Here is a 20,191-nt window from a genome sequence, read left to right on the forward strand (position 1 = left end):
GATCACTAGATTTTGATCGATCGAAATTTCTTGACTTTACTACTACTAATCACGCTCCGCACATTTATATTTATTTTTAACATTTTCCTTATTGTTGATGGCTAAATAAATGAGAGAGAAAAAAAACAAAGAATATTAAAGTGGACGGCAATTGGAACACTCAACTTCGTCGTCCTCTTCTGCGGTCTCTCTCTCGATCGATCGATCGATCGACCGACTTTCTGCTGCTGCTGCTGCTTCTTCGCACGGCCGATGGCATCGATCGGGCTCCAAAAGCTGCTCCAGGTCGGCACCAAAATCGTCGCCGTCGGCCGCAACTACACCGCCCACGCCAAGGAACTCGGCAACGCCGTTCCCAAGGTACCCGTACACTCTCCCTCTCTCCCTCTCTCTCTCTCTCCGCCTTCCGTCGTCTTCTTGAATCGGTTCCTTTGTTTGCGCCGATCGTTTGACCCCGACGATTCGCGCGCGCGATGTTTCCGGTGACTAGGAGCCGGTGCTGTTCCTGAAGCCGACGTCGTCGTACTTGGAAAACGGGGGGACGATCGAGGTGCCGCCCCCACTGCTGTCGCTCCACCACGAGGTGGAGCTCGCGGTCGTGATCGGGCGGAAAGCTCGGGACGTTCCCGAGTCGGCCGCCATGGACTATGTCGGAGGTAACTTCGAATCTGGTGATCGCTTTGCGTGCGCTTTGATGGATTTTGCTGCCGTCCTCTTAGTGTACGGACTTCATGGCGTCGTGATTTGCGGTGTCGTTCACATATTGATTGGGGATGCCTTCTAACTATCTGGATCTTTTGGGCGGAGTGAGTTTCATTTGGTATTGGACTCGAGCTAGTAAGGATAGGATAATTTGTCTCTGGTTCATGATACAACTTCATTGGAGATGGGGGGTGATTATGAAGCTGAATAGGAGAATCAGCGAATTTTTCCGGGGGATGATTCCGAACCGTACAATATCTTGGTCATCATGGACATGAATATCTATCTACCTTTGTTTTTTCTGTTAAACCGGCGACTAGATTGTTATTCGTGCTGAATTGACCCTGATCAAGAGAAGGTAATGCGATGTCATTTTGAAAACTATTAATTGAAGCTATATGCTTTTCTCGTCTATAATTCCCATTAATGCTTTTCCCCATTGTTGTTGGTGCTTGCAAAACGCGTCCTAGCATAAATTGTCAACTTCCGGACGGAGCTGGTCTATGCTTTGCTTGTCCCTCCTCGAGTTTTAGTCAATTAGATTGTGTTTTGGGGCAAGCAACACAAACCTTTTCGCGGTTATACAAGCTTAAATGCACATTACGATCCTGGGATGGTGCATGAAATACATTACATTGTGGTTGAGTGTGTGATCTGTAATTGGAGCTGTTTTTCACCTAACTTCTATATATTGTGGAGGTTTGGGATACTGAATGTGGATGGCTTTGGATATTATGATGCTAAGTGAAGGGATCACTGAGTAACTAGAAGGTTCAACTAATCAGTCGTTGACTCTCTATTCCGTCTTTTTCGTGATTTTGTTTCTCTGATCTGTGCTTTTCGTTCGATAGAAGATTTTTCAATCTTTGAGGTAGTGAAGCTGGTATGCTCATGAATTGTAGGGTATGCTCTTGGACTGGATATGACTGCTAGGGAGATCCAATCTTCTGCGAAGGTGTATTTCCTGTTTCTTTAAATCTTTTACGGATAGAATTGGTGGCCTCCCTTTCTCTTTGTTCCTGAAATGTACTAAATGTTCGATTATCTACCAGCTGTATCTTTTGTTTCAGAAAAAAGTTGCTATCAAAGATGAGGTGGCTGGTAGTTTTCAGAAGAAACTTTAGCATTTGTCAAATCGTAATGTTATCATTTGAGTGAGACCTTCCCTTTGGTGACATGTCCTCGCAATAAACACTGGGAAAGTCTTTTTAAGCTGATTAACTAGCTCAGCACATTAGACATGATTATTCCCTGGAACTTAATGGGCCTATGATTTTGTGGACATCAACTAAGACCAACCTACTTTTGTTATTTTTTCAGCTCCTACATGTATAATATTTTCCTCATTTTTCTGTGGATCCAAAATTTTTTCTTCTTGAGGATCCGTTCAACTCTAAATGAAATTGATTTCATCTGTTCCCTGTTGTTCTTGTTGGTAGTCCGCAGGTCTTCCATGGACAGTAGCAAAAGGGCAAGATACTTTCACACCAATTAGCTCTGTGGTAAGTGAAAATGCTATTGCTTAATTTTCCTTTTATCAAATTCAATATTGAGGTCATGCAGAAGGATAAATTCTGGATGATGGGTTGCTGGGATGAATGATAGGTTTTGCCTGACGATGTCAGTTTGGATTGTCTGGCGAATTCAACATAGATGAACTCTGACTTGAGATTAGCCAGCCAGTGGGCTTGGAAGAAACTTACCTTAAGAACTGAGTTCCATAGATTGCTTATAATAGATTTTCAAGTATCTGACTTTAGTTTGAGTGTTTTCTCTTTTGGCAGTTTTCTGATTTTGTCTATTGTTTTGATTCCAAAACCTTTCTCAGCTGGACAAATCTTTGGTGCCAGACCCTGACAACTTGGAATTGTGGCTCAAGGTGTCAAATTCTCAGTCTTACATTCACAGAACAATGAGTGCTTGATTCTCATTTATGTAAACTGATCTTAGTCTATTTGTTTGCTCTAACTGCAGGTAGATGATGAAATAAGGCAGAAGGGTTCAACCAAGGACATGATTTTTAAGCTTCCTTTTCTTATTAGCCACATAAGCTCTATTATGACCCTTCTTGAGGGAGATGTCATACTGACAGGTAATTGCTTTAATCTTTTGTGTCACTTTTTGGTGTCAGATGTCTTCTTGCTATTAAGTTATTTTGCAGTATCTAGAATTCTTGGTTTGTACAGTATGTTATCAGTAGTATGACCTGAAAAACCAAGTCTTTAATGTTTCTCGACTCCCTTTCCTTAGACTTCCCTTAGATTCAGAAGTGGCTTTCTCTGTGTCTAATAATGTTTTGTTTTTTACCGGGCATATGATCTCTTACACCCGATTGTGCAGGCACTCCCCAAGGTGTTGGCCCTGTTAAAGTAGGTCAAAAGATCACTGCTGGCATAACAGGTCTAATCGACATTCACTTCAATGTTGAGCAACGTCGAAGACCAGGAAGTTCTTGAACTAAGCATTTCAAATGATTGCAAAATCTTGCACGCTTTAGTGTTGTTCTGGCAGAAATTCATAAGGACATTCAACTGAACTGTCCAAGTGAGAACTTTGGCTGCACCAATTAGAGATAAGAGAGCTGTAATGCTATCGTGCAAGTTCAATTGGAGTTGGTGTTGGAAAGATAGACTGTTGTATTCTTTTTCACATCCACATGCAAAGCAATGGACTGGCTCGAAGCTGCTCGATATTGGTCTATCATATCTGTCTGTTCTTTTGGATCAAGAAGCGACTCAAAGCTTTTCATAAGTCACTTGGTTTTTTTTTTTAGCTTTTGGGAGTCCATTAAACTTTTTGAGGCATAGGTTCCACCTTTGAAAACGTAATTCGAGGATGAAATTTCTTTTAAGGACGTAGAGCTCAGAACAATCAATATCCGGAGAAAAAGGAAATCCTAACTTGGTCGAGCTAATAATATTTACGAATATCGAATATCATAAGCAGCGATATAGACGATGCATTAACTACGTAAGCATTACATCCCAAAGATGAGAAATCCATCTTTTCGAGTGCTGTACCCACCGCTCGCTCTTTAATTCAACTCGGGCCACGTCGTGATCAGCCATCGATCCTTTTATGCATCGTACATCACCTAATGCCAGAAGAAACTGAAAAGCAGTTTCAAGTCATGTACTTTTTGGTTGCTTTTTATGCTCCAATAACACTTGGACCGATGACATTGGATGAACGATAGATGACTATATACTTCACTAAGTTCAGATGGTGCAAACTTATCTTTGCGTCACTTTCTTCAGCATTACAAGAATTAAACTTCCCGAGGAACCCCACCGCCAATCCCTCATCAAAAGTCCTCTTTCTTGTGCTGCTCTGCTTTGATCTTTTTGGACATTGCTTATGGCTTCTTTATGTCAATTGTATGATTGATAAACAATTGATTGAGTGAATGCCACGGCTTGAAGCACGGTTGATGGCAAAACTTTGATTAGCAGAGTGCCGGATCTGAACCTAAATAGATTTCATCACTTCTTCTCTTGATCGTCAGATCGAGTTTCTCATTTGGTTTAGTCATATGCGATGGAGCTTGTAGAGGGTTCTCTCTCAACTTACAAGACATGTCTTAGCGGGGAAAATTATCAAATCAGTCCTAAATCTATTGTATGGCGGCCAATTCAGTCCTAAACCTTTTAAGTTTGCCAATTCAGTCCTAAACCTTTTAAATTCTTGCCAATTGAGTCCTTCCGGCCAATTTTGGCCGACCGACGCTGACATGGCCGCCGGCCGGCGCCGGCCATCCGGTCAACGCTGACGTGGCAATTTTTAATTATTTTTTTTTTCAATTTTTTAATCTTTTTTTTTTCTTTCTCCCCTACGGCCGGTCCGTGAATGGCGGCCGACCAGAGCCGGAGGGCAGCAGGCCTGCGGCGGCTCGCCCGCCGGCTCACCCGGCGAGGCGAGCCTCGCCGGCCTGGCTAGGCGAGGCGAGGTCGGCCTCGACCTCGCCGTCGCGACCCGGTGACGGCGAGGCGAGGTCAAGCATCGTAGTCACTGGGTCGCGACGGCGAGGCTCGACCTCGCCTCGCCTCGCCTCGCCGTCGTCGCTGGATCGCGACGGCAAGGTCGAGCCTCGCCCGGATCACGGCGAGGCTCGACCTCGCCTCGCCTCGCCTCGCCGTCGCACGGGTCGCGGACGGCGAGGTCGAGGCCGACCTCGCCTCGCCCGGCCCGGGGGCGGTGAGGCTCGCCCTCGCCGGTGGGCGGCGGGCAAGCTCGCAGAGGCCTCGGCCCAGCCCTCCCCTCTGGCCGCCGCCGGTCGCGGACCCGCCGAGAGGGGAGACGACGAAAAAAAGAAGAAAAAGAAAAAAAAAGATTAAAAAATTGAAAAAAAATAATTAAAAATTGCCACGTCAGCGTTGACCGGACGGCCGGCGGCCACGTCAGCGCCGGCCGGCCAAAATTGGCCTGAAGGACTCAATTGGCAAGAATTTAAAAGGTTTAGGACTGAATTGGCAAAATTAAAAGGTTTGGGACTGAATTGGCTGCCGTACAATAGGTTTATGACTGATTTGACAATTTTCCCTGTCTTAGCGTTATATACATTAGTGCACGCACTACGCCTTTGCAAGCTAGGTGGTTAAGGAAGTGAATTGGAGAAGGCCGATTGTTTTAAGATATGTTTATTTATATTTATCACCTAATTTTTTGACTTTCCTATTGTATAATCCAGGGGTAATTAGGAAGGGCCCGGATGAATGACTCAAATTTCACTTTTCTCTAAAGATATGGTGTTCACTTCACCGCTCATAGTTCAGGTTTGTGGATTCCATTGATCGAAATCAACAAGTAGAAATCAACAAACAGCGGCAATCTAACTCACATGAATTGACTCTCTTTTCTTATAGGCCAAGAAAGAGACAATTGACCTTATTTTCCTTACATTATAGAGGCGACACCAACGCGTTTATCCAATATAATGTACGACATTCAATTCACTCGCGAGTATAATGACACGATGGCGATGGTGATACATGCGGAGACCAAGACACGGGAGTCGAGAGGCGGCGACGGAGCGGAATTGCTCGGTGAGGCGGAGCGGGCTGCGGGACGATCCGACGGTGATGGGACGGCTACGGCCAAGCTCGCAATGTGAATCGACGGTGCGAGATGTAATGGTAAGACCCGCCCTTCAAGAGCTTGATGTCCCCCGGACTGCCCATACGAGATACGACACTGGGTGCGGTTGTCGTACTCGGCCTTTGATACTTCGGCCACATTATGCGTCCGGTCCAATTGAAAGCTGAAACAAAGTATGCTCATTTCATGAATGATATGACGTGCAAAATCGATTACACTGTAGAAATCACACAAGAAGTCATGACTCTGTTTTGATCTAGAGAGAGATCAATGACATCGATCAAGTCATATCCATAAATCTGGATCTCTACTTGATTGCGTAAAACTGAATCCTCCAAAGGTCAGATTTTGCTAGACAATATGAGTCGTTGGAAATCGATTCATTCTCACATGTACATGCAAATCGCTCCGTTCTTGAATAGCTCACTTAAATAATTGCCCGACAAATTAATGGTGAAAGAGAAAACCTTGCGCATGTACGAGGAATAGGAAACAAACGAAAGAATAAGAACAAGGTAAAAGGAGGGGCTTATACATAGCTCGTCGCCGACCATGAAAGTCTTGGAGGCAGCCCAAGACTGGTAATAGGATATGTTGGAGGGGACAGTCCACCCCAATTCATCTCCGACCGTGTACGTCGCCGCCGCCCCGTGGACCTTTATGAAGCCGGCCACAATCATCATAATCAACCATGCCGTTAAATTCACGCGAGTAGCCATTTCCATGTGCTCCTCCAGGTCTCCCCTCTGTTATTCAGCTCTCCTTCAGTCGAATCTGTGTTCTGCTTCCGAGTGTAATGCGTGCGGTTCCTTGTAGTGCTGAGTTTTTATAGGAGAGAGAGAGAGAGAGAGAGAGAGAGAGAGAGAGAGAGAGAGAGAGATTATTGTTTAATATCCTTTGGCTGAACCAAATCAACAATGTAATAAAAAAACACTCAGATCTATTGTGTTCGGAGCTGAGTTCAATTCATAATCTGTATAATCACGATTAATTTTCAGTCACTTTTGTTGATTTCTTGTTGGAATAGGTCATATCAATCATGCGTACTCTACAATGCACCATTGAAACATTAGCCTAAGATGTGATAGTTTATGTTCTTTTTGAATTACTGGTACAATGAACATCTTCGTAATCTTTTACTATGTTTGAGAGCTGTCTACAACTCGACTCCCTATGTAGCGAATCACTTTAGTTGAGGTCGTGTCTCATCTCCGATCTTGATTCACGGAAATTTCCTCAAATCTGAATTATCATTTGTGTAAATCAGTAACGAGTATCACTATATTGATCAATAGCACGTGATATTACCTAAACAGTCCATTTAACACAAAACAGCACAGCCCCTCTAATCTCTTCCGCCCATAGTGTAGAGGTAGACGAGCCTCCGATGATGGTGATGGTCAGATGAGTGGACAGCAAGCGCAACGGAGTGATGGTGGCGGTAGGTGAAGAAAGGGGTGTAGACCCATTAGTTCATTTAACTTCATTCATAAAATCATTTCCAAAGTCCTTGTTAATAGGCTCAAACATTTTCTTCCTCAATTCATAACTCCTGAAGTCCTATCCAGAATCCATTCCTAGAAGGTAGACTCGTACAAGATATGACCATTGTGGCCCATGAAGCTTTCTATCATATGAAGTTGAGGAAAGATGGGATTGATGGATAGGGTGCTATAAAACTTGATATGAGCAAAGCAAGTGATCGTGCGGGACGGAGTTTCCTAAAATGTGTAATGCTTAAAATGGTTTATGAGGAAACATTGGTGGTTGGGTCATGACTTGTGAAAGATCTGTGGGCTATGAGCTATTGCTAGATGGCGAAAGATCCTATAAAAATTTGTCCTTTCAAAGGAATTCGTCAAGGAGGCCCTTTATCTCCCTATTTGCGGTGTCTTGTTCAATTTGTTAGTCCATACTGTGCAGGAAGGTCAGATCCAAGGCCTTAAACCGAAGAAGCAATTCCGTGTTGTCCCATCTACTTTTTGCGGATGGTTCACTATTTTTCCTACTGGTTGATGAGGATAACTGAAGAAGTTTTAAAGGGATTCTTGACCGTTACCGTCGAGCTTCAGGGCAGAAAGTCTATGTGCAGAAATCCAGCATCTTCTTCAATTCAAATGTGGGAAATGAATTCAAAAGCTGCAGTGAGTGATGCTCTGGTTTGCCCATTTTGGGGTGAAGATATGAGGCACTGGGTTTTGCGAAAGAAAGGGTGTTGAAAGCTTCCAGGCTGGAAATCTCTCTTAGTATCTCAAGCTGGGAGAGAAATGCTCATAAAAACAGTGGCATATGCAGTCCCCACTAGCTCCATGTCTCGCTTTGAGTTTCTTAAGAAGTGGAGTGAGCAAGTGGATGCTGCTGGGTCTAAATTTTGGTAGGGGCAACAGAAAAGTGAGGGGACAGCGCAGTGGAGAAGTTGGGGAAGCTCAACTGAAGCTAAATTGGAAGGGGGTCTGGGTTTCAGAAGTTTTTCTCAGTTCAACCTAGCTCTCCTTGCCGATCTTGCCTGGAGGATTCAAACTAATCCTTCAGAATTCTGAGTAGGGAGGCTTAAGGGATTTTACTTTCCTAATTGCAGCTTCATGGAGACAAGAAAAGGAGGGAGGATGTCTTGGGGATGGGGTAGTATCTTGGAAGGCAATGAGCTGATCAAAGGAGGAGTTCCATGGAAGATAGCCAATGGAAAATCAGTCAAGAGTATGTGAAGACAGGTGGGTGAATTCTAGTAGGGATTACAAGGTGCATCCAGTTGACACTGATGGTGGGTAGAAGCCTGAAAGTTGAAGTTCTTATTGACAATGAAACGAATCCTTGAACACTGAACCTATTAAGAGGGAAAATATATCGAGAGGAACAGGCCATGGTGCATGAACTCATATTAGCTGGGGCAGAAACGAAGATAAAGTGATGTGGCCCTAAAATAGAAGTGGAGCTTTCTTAGTTGAATCTGCATATCACTTTGCAATGTAACAGAGGAAAAAGCAGATGACGAGAACCAAGTCTTCCAGTTGCCACAAGGTGGTCAATGAGGTATGGACACTTGGGTGGAATATTGACTGCCCCCAAAAGACGACTCTTTTCGTGGAGACTTAGCTGTGATGCCGTTGCTACAGCTGATTACCTATGTAAAAGAAAGATAAGGGTAAGCTCTGAGTGTGGGTTCTGTCATGAAGTGGAGACCACCGAGCATTTGGTACTTAAATCTGTGAAAGATGTAGATGTGTTTGGTCTGCACTAACTTAACAGGGGGATTCACTGCCAATACTAGCTTGGTTCATTATTGCCGAGATAACGGTCCACTTATTCACATCCATTGTACAATGCATGCAGTTATCGACAGACAGAAAAATCATGGTATACACTTCTCGGTACCAGCTAAAGCCTTACGTATGTCCGGTGGAGATCATATTCACTCTGGTATTGTAGTAATTAAACTTGAAGGAGAAAGAGACATTAAATTGGGCTTTGTCGATTCAATAATTGATGATTTTATTGAAAAAGGATCGAAGCCGTGGTATTTATTTCACTCAAGATTACCATATGGGCCTGAAACTCAACAGAGAAACTTCCCTGCTTCTGATCAATGGCTAGTATCTCTCCTTCATTCTAGCATAGAAGCTTTCCTAAGTAAATCGGCCTTTGTTGCTGGTATTTGTGGAAATGAAGGAATGAGGGGAAGGATTAGATCAGGCTTGTAATGAAGCCAAAAAGACGAACAAAAGGAGGAGTCATTCCCTTTTCCTGCTTTTCTTTACATCATTGCATGGCATGCAACATTCACAGGCATGGTGACGAAACATTCTTTATTCTTAATAGAAAAAAGCATGGGGAATGAGAACTCGAGGATCACGATTCACATCATCATTTTCATCTTGCGCAACCAGAAAAAGAAAATGTAATGACCAAAAATGACTCCGCAACAATCATGGAAAAGTCAATAGAGCTATGGCCGCGGTCAAAATTACTGCAGAAACTCCGGTGATGCCGAGTGATGCTGCCGAGTTCCCTTGCGTGGGAGGAACCGCAGCTCCGGCCGGAGATGCCGCCACCGCCGAGGGAGCCAGGGTTGAAGATGGTGGAGCAGCCGTGCTGGAGGGCGGCGGGGTGGCTGAGGGTGATGGAGTCGCCACTTTAGGCGGAAGACTTGCCGTGGAAGGTGCCGGAGTCGTGGCGCCGGTCCGCGGAGAAGTGGCCGAGGAGGATGACGGGGCGGAGGCGGATGGCGACCGAGTCGGAGCCATGGCGGAGGACTTCGGAGTGGCGGCGGAGGGGGGAGGAGTGGCCACCTTGGGGGGCGGGGCGGCGGGGGAGGACGGCGGCGGAGTGCCGGAGGGGCTGGCGACGGTGACATTGATGGCGACCTGTTGGCCCGACAAGCAGTGGCCAGGGACGGTGCAGATGAAGAAATGCTGGCCAGCGGTGGCGAGGGTGATCCTCCCCGGCGGGACGGTGGAGATGGAGAGGGTGTTGGCCCCATTGCACGAGTTGAAATCCGACTCCGTCACTTCAGCCACGTCATGCGCTCCATTGTTGAAGTTGAAGACTGCATGAAAAGATCAGAGAATCGCTATTTTGGACCCAAGAATTAGTTTGCTAAAGGTTGTTCTTAAAATTATTTTTCACTAATAACGTATTCTCTATGTCTTGTTTTATACTAAAATGTACTTTCTCGACGTACCTAAAATGTCTCCAACCTCGAATATATTGTTGCTAGCCCAAGCTTGATATGCGGCCGCGCCGCCCGCGGGTATAGTCCACCCCATGGTGTCTCCGACCGTGTAAGTCACCGGCCCTTTCGGATGTCCGGGCGGCGGCGCAGGCACCTGCGCGGTAGTTCCCGGCAGCAGAGCTGCCATCGCCGCCACCACAATGAAAATAACACCGACCAAACGCCTCGCCATTGCCCTCTTGTGTTCTCAGAAACGTCAGGTCGCCCCTGCTCTTTAACTTTATCTCCTCCTACTCACGAAATCTGTGAATTTCAATACCTCTTTTGCTCTTTGGTGCTCCTGGGGCTTCCTCTTTTATAGAACCATTTTGACTGAGAAAGAAAGATTAAAGAAGCCTGTAGAATGATCATTGTCGTGCACTGCGTTGACGCCTTGGTGGAGTCCCCGCCGCCGTTGGATTCGCGACAAGTGGAACGGATCGGGTCGGCACGAGCTCGGCACCGTAGGATGTTTAATGACGTGGGGCTTTGATCAATCACTTTGTCGATTGAGCCATAAGGGGATAAAAGAGCTCAGATTTTTCGAATGACATTTTGACCTTTTGAGTGTAAAATGCTTGTTGCAATAGAGAATCAATCTAATCCTCAAGAGAAACCCACCAAGCCTAGCGAATGCTTTTGACTTTTTGGGGAGTTCGATTTTGCTACGTGAAGTCCATGAGGCGTGCACAAGAATTTTCGAACTTTCAATCTGAATTTAGACAACACAAAAAGTCTAACCCCATTGAAACAATGGAAAAGCTGTAATGAAAAAGAGCTCGCTAACAGAAGAGCAAGAAGATGCAATGAGATCGTGGAAGCACGTTATATGTGATGAGACGAGTCCGAGAATCCGGACGTGGGGCTTTCACAGGGAAATTTGGTTGATTTTTCGGGAGAAAAAATGAGGTGAAGGACACATTAAAAAAAAAAGGCAAAAGAACACCTACAAGTGCTGTAAGCTTTGTATGCAGGCGCTCACTTTGGTGCCATAAGTATTTTTTATCACTTTAGTGCTAAATTTTTTGAAAAACGATCACTTAAGTGCTAAAATTTTTGAAAAAAGATCACTTAAGTGTCAACTCCGGTGCCGTACACAAATTTTCGCCGGAAATCCGACGTGGCATTTTTTTTATTAATTTTTGAAGCTGACGTGCTCGCCGGAGATTGGCACTTAAGTGATCGTTTTTTAAAAATTTTAGCACTGAAGTGATAAAAAAAAAACTTTTGGCACTTAAGTGAGCCGACGAAAACTTTTGGCACTAAAGTGAGCGTCGTACACAAGTTATGGCACTTATAGTGTCTTTTTGCCTTAAAAAAAATATAGAGCTAATACCATAAGAAATCCCCAAAGCGGAATGCCTGCACCACATTTACTTCAAACTAATTTTTGCCTCACAAAAAATTCCCAACTTGTACGGCTGGCGTCATTTACCCAAACTAATTTCTATATGTCAATGCAAGTAGGCTTTTGCTAAAGAGGGTTCAAAGCAAAAGCTACCCATCTTGATGTAGGCCCCATTTGGTTCAGCTTTGGGAAGGGGCTTTCGGCCTTGAAAACCCCTTTCCCAAAATGCTGAACTGTTTGGTTCGGCTTTCCGAGTCCGGAAAGTCGAAGGAAAGCAGTGGGACCCGACTTTGGGGTTTCGGCATTCCACAAATCTTTGAAGCCTATTTTCCCTTCCCAAATTGCCTCACTCAAATTTCAATTTTCCGATTTTGCCCTGTTACTGTTCATCTTCTTCACCGTGAGGGTGGCCGGCGAGGGTGGCCGGCGAAGGGCCGGCGAGGGCGGATCTGGCCGGCGAAGGGCCGACGAGGGGCCGGCGAGGTCGCCTGACCTAGGCGACGGCGCCTGGGCGGTCGGGCGACATTTTGTTGAATCTTTCAATTCCAATGAAGATAGGAAGAGGAACAAGTCTTTTCAAGGAAAGACAAGCAGAAGGAACAATCCCAGAAATTTCGAGGGACATGTTTTGTTTGCAATAAACCCGGCCATCGGGCTAAGGATTGCAAGAAGCGCTTGAACAAAGGCAAGGCCAATGGTGCAGCCAAGTAACTGAATTTGATAGAGTAGGAAGATGATGAGAGACTAACTGTTGTGGTGGTGTCCGAGATATTTTTAGTGTCGAACAATAACGATTAGTGGTTGGACACATGTATCACAAATTATATTTGTGTGGATAAACACATATTCTCGTCTTACGAAAAGGCTGAGAAAGAAGAGAAGCTTCACATGGCTAACTCTACATGAGCAAAGATTGATGAGAGAGGAAAGGTGATCCTGAAGTTCACTTCCGGCAAAGAAATTACCCTGCTAAATGTGTTGTATGTACCGGAGAATCGGAAGAATCTCATTTTCGGTCCCATACTTGTCAAGAAGGGTTTCAAAATTATATTTGAATTTGACAGGTTTGTACTTTCCAAAGAAGGATGTATGTGGTCAAATGGTACTTGTGAAATGACCTTTTCAAAGCTAATGTGGCTATCATTGATGTAAATTCGAAATGCTTGTACCCAAGGACTATTAATAAATAGAAGTCTTCAGTTTAGAATGTTGTGTCTCCTTATCTATGGCATGGTAGATTAGGATGTAAACTGTGGTAAAATGAAGAAGATAGCAAACTTGGGCTAATTTTAATAAGTGTAATGGTTTCAAGAAGTGTTTGACAGAGTCCTATTTGTATAGTGTTTATTCAAATGGGTTCGATGTGTTGTATCTTGGGAGATATAGTTCGTGAACCTGCTTAGCACTGTTGGTAGAAACTAATAATCTTAAGGAGATTCGGTTAGCCGCACCTCACATCTTGTTTAATTTTGTTGTAATTTTTTATAGCAAATTTTCTAGTCTATATTTTTTGTAACATTGGTGAACTCTGCCCGTGTTGAGAAGATTTATTCAACAAATTTACTCATTGACTTGGTCATTATTATAGTTGTTATTGCTTTCTCAGAGTTATTATTTTTTTGGTTACAACAAATAGTGTTACGTATATTTCCTCCAATACGTACCTTTTTTCAACAACGATTATGGAAAAGTAAATAAGGCTACTGCCGTGGTCAAAATTACTGCAAAAACTACGGCGACACCAAGTGATGGTGCCGAGTTCCCTTGCATGGGAGGAGCGCAACCCGGCCGGAGATGTCGCCCTTCTTGAGGAGCTAGGGTTGAAGATGGTGGAGCGGCCTTGCTAGAGGGCGGCATGGTGGCGGAGGGTGATGGAGTCGCCACTTTAGGTGGAGGACTCATTGTGGAATGTGCTGGAGTCACGGTGCTGGTCGGCAGAGAAACAATCGAGGATGATGGAGTGGAGGCGGAGAGCGACAGAGGTGGAGTGGCAATAGAGGATGTTGGAGTAGAGGCGGGGGGAGAAGGAGTGGCTGCCTTGGGGGGCAAGGCGATAGAGGAGAACGGCGGCGGGATGGCAGAGGGGTTCGGCAGGGGAGTGACGGAAGGGCTGGAGGTGGTGACGTTGATGGCAACCTTTTGGCCTGACAAGCAATGGCCAGGGATGGTGCATATGAAGAAATGCTGGCCGGCGGTGGTGAGGGTGATCCTCGCCGGTGGGACGGTCGAGATAGAGAGGGGGTTAGCCTTGTTACACGAGTCGAAAGCCGTCTTCGTGACTTTAGCCACGAGTGGTTGAGACCCCATTTCCAAAAGTGGCACGGCAATAACGAGTCTAGTTTAGTAACTAGCCGACGGAATAATGTGCATTCGGAACTGAAATTTAAAAAAATAATAATAATAAATAAAAGAGGAAATTTATCTCGGAATAAAAAGTCCATGATTTTTTTTTTCTTTCGGTTCGATTAGATGGCCGACCCCACCACACGCATGATGAACGACCCACTAATTTCCAAAACGAATCGGACATGTCACATGGGCGTGACTTGAAACCTGCCAATCTCCCCTTCTTTTAGGGCACTGATTTGGAAAACCACTAGTTGCTAAATGATCGATTTTAATAATGTTTTGTATCACCCGAAACCACTGTCATCTTCCTACTCTCTTTTTATATTTATATTTATAATTTCATTTATTTGTTTGTTTATTTTTTAGTAGAGAGCTTTTGCTCCACGCGTGGGCCAGAGATGTCTCCAGCTTTTTGCTTTCAATGCTCAAAAATTTCATTATCCACCACCCCCCTCCTCCCCCCTCATTTTTTTTTATTTTATTTTGTGGAGAATCAGCATCCCTATAAAGTTGCACTTTCGATTGTACCCTTATTCTTAATCCCTTCTCATGCACTTAATTAAAAAGAACTCTTTCGTTTTTTCGGAAACATAAAAAGAAAATTAACAAGAAGATGAAAGCACGGGCTTTGTGAGCGTTAAATATCTCTTATTATTCTGTCTACGGAGCTTAGATGCTCTCTATACGTGTAGTTTCCATCTGTCTATCGGTTTAAGTTTTTAAATCTGACATTTTCACATGGTATTTGAACCGGATCTCCCTTTCGATTATCGACTTAAAAATATTTCTTTTTATCCCTTTTGCCTTTTTTGATTGTGGCGATTTATTCTCAACCCACCTAAAATGTCTAAAGTCACGAAGACGGCTTTCGACTTTATACTAAACTATCATTTCTCAACTCACCTAAAATGTCTCCAACCTCGAAGATATTGCTGCTAGCCCAAGCTTGATACGCAGCCGCCCCCGCCTGCGGGTATGGTCTACCCCATGGCGTCTCCCACGGTGTAAGTCACCGTCCCTTTCAGATGTTCAAGCGGCGGCGCAGTAGTTTGTGCTGCAGATCCCGGCAGTAAAGCCACGGTCGCCGCCACCGTAGCAACCGCCACGAAAGTAAAACCGTTCAGATGCCTTGCCATTGGCCTCTGTGTTTTAAAGAAAACGTCCGTTTTGAACTTGAACACCCCTCTTTGCTCTTAGACCACCTGGGGCTCCAACTTTTTTATGGAATCATTTTGACTAAACACGAAAAATTAAAGAAGTTTATGGAATGATCACTGTCGTGCATTGCGTTGACCCCTTGGTGGAGCCACCGACGTGAGATATGCGACAGGTGGAACGGGGTCGGGTCGGCATGAGCTTGGCTCCACGTAGGATGTTGATGACATGGGGCTTTCATCAATCACTTTGTCGATTGTGCTTTAAGGGGAAAAAAAGTTTATATTTTTTTAGTGACACGTTAGTTTTACATTGATGCAAAAGAATTGAATGGCGTAATGACACTAGAAGTGTCAAAAGTTGTGTATGTTGCTTATTTTAATATCAAAATTTTTCGCCGGATAACTTAAGTGCCACTTTTTGAAAAAAAAACGATTACTTAAGTGCCTCCAGAGAAAAATTCTGGCCAAAATGATGTGGACCTACAAACGATCTCGCACGAGCTGACGTGGTTGGCCATCCAAAAACGACGCCACACGACTCCCATTTTTAAAAATAACGTCGCATACTTGTCTTTTTTTTTTTTTTGTTGAACCTGCTGACTCTCTCTCTCTCTCTGAGGAAACACACGACGCTGCCGCGCACATCGCCCACACGTCGAGCGAGGAGCAGTCGCTACAGCAGCGCATGCCGTGCTCGACTCGTCCATTCATCGCCTTCAGGCCTCCATTGATGCTCAAGCGAGCATTGAGCTGGTGGATTCGAAGCTCGCTGACAGGCTTGGCGAGGAGCTGCAGAGGGCCAGGGTGCATTATGGCCGACGAAGACACACGGTTATTTTCTTTCGTTGAAAGCTCACCGCGTGTTTGACTCAGCTCGTTCTCTTTCCTTTCCTCTGCCGCCGGTTTCGTTGTCCTTGTCGTTTACGTGTTTGTCGTGGTGAACGATGGCGACCACGATGCGCGAGCGGCTTCGCGGAGGGAAAGAGCGTGTTTTTGGGGGAAACATTGAATTAGGGTTTCAAATTTGGGGCAAAACTTGAAACCGACGTCGTTTAGGAGATAATATGCTGACGAAGCATGTCGATGAGCCACGTAGGTAGGAATTATTAATAAACTATGACTACGTCGGATTTCCAGCGATTCAAATTGAAGTTAGCACTTAAGTGATTGCTTTTTTTAAAAAGCGACAATAGAAAATTTTTAACACTAAAGTGAGTGTCATACGTAACTTAATTTTGATAATTTTAGTATCCATATACCGAATTGAATCTATCCATGGAGCACTGACCAGCCTAGCAAAGCCTTTGACTTTTGGGAATCGATTTTGCTTCGTGAAGCCCATCAGCGTGCATAAGAATCTCGAATTTTTCAAATTTGTATTTAAATAATACAAAAGTCTAACCCCATTGAAATGATAGGAGAAAAAGCTCCAATAAAAAAGAAATCGTGATGATGGAAGAGGAAAAAGGGGCAATGAGAGCGTGGAAGCACGCTAATGCACATGATGAAACGAATCAGAGTAACAGGATGTGGGGTTTTCACAGAAAAAATTAGTTGATATTTTTTCCGCAACAAAAGTAAACTCGGGTGAAGAACAGATTAGAAAATATTGTCATCTATTTTTGGGGCCGACACCGGAAAAACATTGTTAATCGTCGTCGAGCCTTTGAGATTTTGTGTCGTGCCATCGACTCCACTTGAAGACCGCTCTTTGGATAAGCAACGTGGTTATATGAAAAGTAAAATTGAAAAGTTAAAGCTAATAAGTGTAAAGAGTACATATATATATATATATATATATATATATATATATATATATATATATATATATATATATATATATATATATATCATTGTCTAGCAACATGGGATATTTTCAACACCCCTCTCACATGCAAGCCCCATTCAGTCCTAAACTTATTCATTTTTGTCAATTCAATCTTAAACCTTTCAATTTTGTTAATTTAGTCATAAACCTTTTACATTTGTACCAATTTAGTGCATCCGACTAACACTGACGTGGTAATTATTTCATATTTTAACATTTTTTTCGATTTTTTATATGTTTTTTTTTTTTTTGCTCTTCTTCCCTCTGGCCAATCCGGTGACTAGCTAGAGGCTAGGGCCGGCGAGGTCGACCTCGCCAGCCTCTAGTGAAGCTCCCCCTACCAACCACTGGTAAGGGCGAGCCTCGCCTAGCCAAGGCGAGGCCAACCTCGCTGTTGCTGGGTTCTCCCTCGCCTAACGACAACGGGGTTGGCCTTGCCATGGCTTGGTGAGGCTCGATCGACCTCGCTGTCGTTGGGTTCTCCCTCACCCAGCGGTAGCGGAGTCGGCCTCGCCATGGCTAGGCGAGGCTCGATTCACCATGAAACGTCGATTGGCCGGGCTGGCCCATTTGATTTGATGGGCCGGCATGGCACTAGGTTTGTGTTAGATTTGATTGCGTTTTTTTTAAAGTTTTATTACTCAATTGCACTTTCGTGATAAATTTCGGGACTTTCAGTATACTTATCCATGATTTTGCTTGAGTGACTATGTTTAGCAAAACACTAGTGTCCTTGCAAATGAAACTGTTAAACCAAATTCAACGTTGTTCCTCTCAGTCTCAAAGAATTTTGTGATAAGCTCAGACTATAAGTTGTTTCGTTAAAAAAAAAAATTAAAGCTATCAAGCTAATTTATTCTAAGAAATATACTAAAACATTGCCAGTTAATATGCTAAGTTTTCTCGTGTGGTCCGACTTTCTTGCTGAATTCTTCATTAAAGATTAGAGCTCTTATCATTTTATTTGACCATGGAGGGCTGATTAAATGGTGTAGTCAATAACTCGTGTACCAAAAATCGGGAGAAGGACACTAGAAGCGCTGATTAAACGGTGTAGTCAACATATCAAACTACGACATGAATCATCCAAATGTTCTGAAGCCAGAGAGACTGGCCAAGCTAAACCAACTCAAGATTCTCTGTATAGCTCAATTGATTATTTCTATCTGAATCTCGTTCCAAAGAAAGACAATGAATTCATCCACTATATTTTCTGCAACAGCACCTCGCAATGTACCAACATTTCCACCTCTATCTAGTAGAAGCAATGATCCCCCCTCTTGTATGAGCTAGCACAATGAGCTCATGGCAATGGACATGAACAGGACTAGCTGCGCAACACCAAGAGATGAGCCAACGCTTGTCGGAGATGCAGTTGCGCCTGTGGTGGGGGATGGCGGCGGCAGGGATCCTGGCGGGCTGGAGGTCGGGCCGCTCAGAGACTTGGCGACGGTGATGGCCAACTTCTGACCCTGGGAACAATGGCCTGTAGTGGTGCAGAGGAAGTAATAGTCGCCGGCGGTATCAAGGGAGTAATAGGCCGGAGAAGTGGATAGGACAGTGAATGGAGCGCCGGTGTTGCAGGCGTCGTAGTCCTCCTTCGTCACGTCCGCAACGTCATTCGTGCTCGAGTCGAAATCAAACACTGGCCCCAAAAAAGGAAAATTTGAAGGATCATGAGCATCAAAGAGCGAAGCTTATTGATCATGGTCAAGGCAAGCACCCCAGATCAAGGGCAGAGATGGATCAGTCTAATTACATTCAAACCTTCCGTTTCTTGATCATGTGAAGATAAAACACAAGACATCTTATAATTATTTCCTTCATGTTATCAACCAAAAGAAGACAAAATCTCCCTTGGTATCTTCATATAGTCGTGTTGACTAGATCTGTGCTCAAACCTTGCCTTGCATCTCTGATGAGAGATCTACTCGCAAAACAAGCTCAGAAGGTGCACAAAACCAAATCACCATAATTCTGGATCTTCTTCAACATAAATCGAGATGTTACACATACTTGGCACTCATAAATGTACGTGAATTTGAAAATTCATGTCAGGCGAGAAACGGCTTCTAACTCACCCAGAACGTCGCCGGCCTCGAACGCGTGTTGGCTAGCCCAGTCGGAATATGCGCCGGTGCTAGAAGGGACCTTCCATCCCCCAGAACCACCCACCGTGTAATTCGTCGCCTCGGTGCCCAATAAAAACGCAACCGTGACCGCGAGCACGCAGGCCGTGATTTTCGCGTTGGCCATCGTTGGCTCGGCTTGTGTTACGATGAAGCCCCAGGTCGCTCCCCAAAAAGTCTTTGCGCTCCTTGTTTTGTCAAAGGTATGATTTGATTCCTGAGTTTCATACAGGTAACAGGCAGGCTGCATCGTGCTGGACAGGTAGTGAGGCACATGAATTGATTAGTGTTGACCGATTATTTAATTTTCCGTGTAGTCGGTGATGGAGTTTAAGATTAAAATGATAAAGTCAAATATGAAAGCATTCCCATTAGTATTCTGATGTAATTAAATTATTTTTTCTCAATAATTTTGAATGAATAGTACTCTCTCTCTATGGATTAATACCACAAAAAATCCCAAACTAGTACACCTGTGATAAATTTATCCAAAATTAATTTTTTGATCACCAAAAACCTCAAACTGGTAAATTTTGAACAAGTTTACCCTCTATTAAATTGGATTAATACAACGAAAAATCACAAATTGGCAAAATTGCGATAAATGGAGGGGTAAAATCTCAAATTGGTAGATCCGTCAACTGTCATATATTATCAAACTCAGCAATTTGACGGTAAAATTTAACGGAAACTAATGAAGAGTAAATTTGTCATGGGTGTACCACGAAAAATTAGTTTTAGGTAAATTTGTCATGGATGTACCAGTTTGAGGTTTTTCGTAATATTAATTATATATATATAGGTATGTATATAGGTTGGGGCCTAAAAGACCTGGAAAGCCCACAATGGCCCAAACAAATTTAGAGAATTAAAAGT

The 20,191-nt window shown here is 44.0% G+C and overlaps 3 protein-coding genes and 2 pseudogenes across 3 annotated transcripts; 1 reads left to right on the forward strand and 4 right to left on the reverse strand.

The window, feature by feature from the left end:
• Positions 1–144: 144 nt before the first annotated feature.
• LOC115667783 (probable acylpyruvase FAHD1, mitochondrial) lies at positions 145–3,390 on the forward strand. Its single transcript, XM_056306091.1, has 7 exons — positions 145–360; positions 491–656; positions 1,605–1,657; positions 2,142–2,204; positions 2,531–2,581; positions 2,677–2,794; positions 3,043–3,390. The coding sequence occupies exons 1-7, from the start codon at positions 253–255 to the stop codon at positions 3,156–3,158; spliced, it is 675 nt and encodes a 224-aa protein (XP_056162066.1). The 5' UTR covers positions 145–252; the 3' UTR covers positions 3,159–3,390.
• Positions 3,391–5,646: 2,256 nt separating this feature from the next.
• On the reverse strand, positions 5,647–6,653 carry LOC130136033 (umecyanin-like; annotated as a pseudogene).
• Positions 6,654–9,719: 3,066 nt separating this feature from the next.
• Positions 9,720–10,797, reverse strand: LOC130136070 (blue copper protein-like). The gene is made up of 2 exons (XM_056306092.1): positions 10,475–10,797; positions 9,720–10,339 (listed from the first exon to the last, which is right to left on the reverse strand). The coding sequence occupies exons 1-2, from the start codon at positions 10,695–10,697 to the stop codon at positions 9,720–9,722; spliced, it is 843 nt and encodes a 280-aa protein (XP_056162067.1). The 5' UTR covers positions 10,698–10,797.
• A 2,735-nt stretch (positions 10,798–13,532) lies between these two features.
• Positions 13,533–15,337, reverse strand: LOC115684198 (blue copper protein-like; annotated as a pseudogene).
• A 2,890-nt stretch (positions 15,338–18,227) lies between these two features.
• Positions 18,228–19,546, reverse strand: LOC130136086 (umecyanin-like). Its single transcript, XM_056306122.1, has 2 exons — positions 19,268–19,546; positions 18,228–18,831 (listed from the first exon to the last, which is right to left on the reverse strand). Exons 1-2 carry the CDS (start codon positions 19,440–19,442, stop codon positions 18,476–18,478), a joined length of 531 nt encoding a protein of 176 aa, XP_056162097.1. The 5' UTR covers positions 19,443–19,546; the 3' UTR covers positions 18,228–18,475.
• Between the last annotated feature and the right edge of the window lie 645 nt (positions 19,547–20,191).

Source organism: Syzygium oleosum, unplaced genomic scaffold (genome assembly GCF_021117445.2).
Source record: "Syzygium oleosum isolate NSW1041296 unplaced genomic scaffold, Sole_v2.1 Sole_v2.41, whole genome shotgun sequence".
In the NCBI taxonomy this organism is placed as follows: Eukaryota; Viridiplantae; Streptophyta; class Magnoliopsida; order Myrtales; family Myrtaceae; genus Syzygium; species Syzygium oleosum.

Coding starts and splice junctions, on each gene's coding strand:
- LOC130136086 (XM_056306122.1), bottom strand. CDS start 19,442: ATGGCCAACGCGAAAATCACGGCCTGCGTGCTCGCGGTCACGGTTGCG. Junction 18,832..19,267: donor CGAGGCCGGCGACGTTCTGG/GTGAGTTAGAAG, acceptor TTTTGGGGCCAG/TGTTTGATTTCGACTCGAGC.
- LOC115667783 (XM_056306091.1), top strand. CDS start 253: ATGGCATCGATCGGGCTCCAAAAGCTGCTCCAGGTCGGCACCAAAATC. Junction 361..490: donor TCGGCAACGCCGTTCCCAAG/GTACCCGTACAC, acceptor TCCGGTGACTAG/GAGCCGGTGCTGTTCCTGAA. Junction 2,795..3,042: donor GGGAGATGTCATACTGACAG/GTAATTGCTTTA, acceptor CCGATTGTGCAG/GCACTCCCCAAGGTGTTGGC.
- LOC130136070 (XM_056306092.1), bottom strand. CDS start 10,697: ATGGCGAGGCGTTTGGTCGGTGTTATTTTCATTGTGGTGGCGGCGATG. Junction 10,340..10,474: donor CGAGGTTGGAGACATTTTAG/GTACGTCGAGAA, acceptor CTTTTCATGCAG/TCTTCAACTTCAACAATGGA.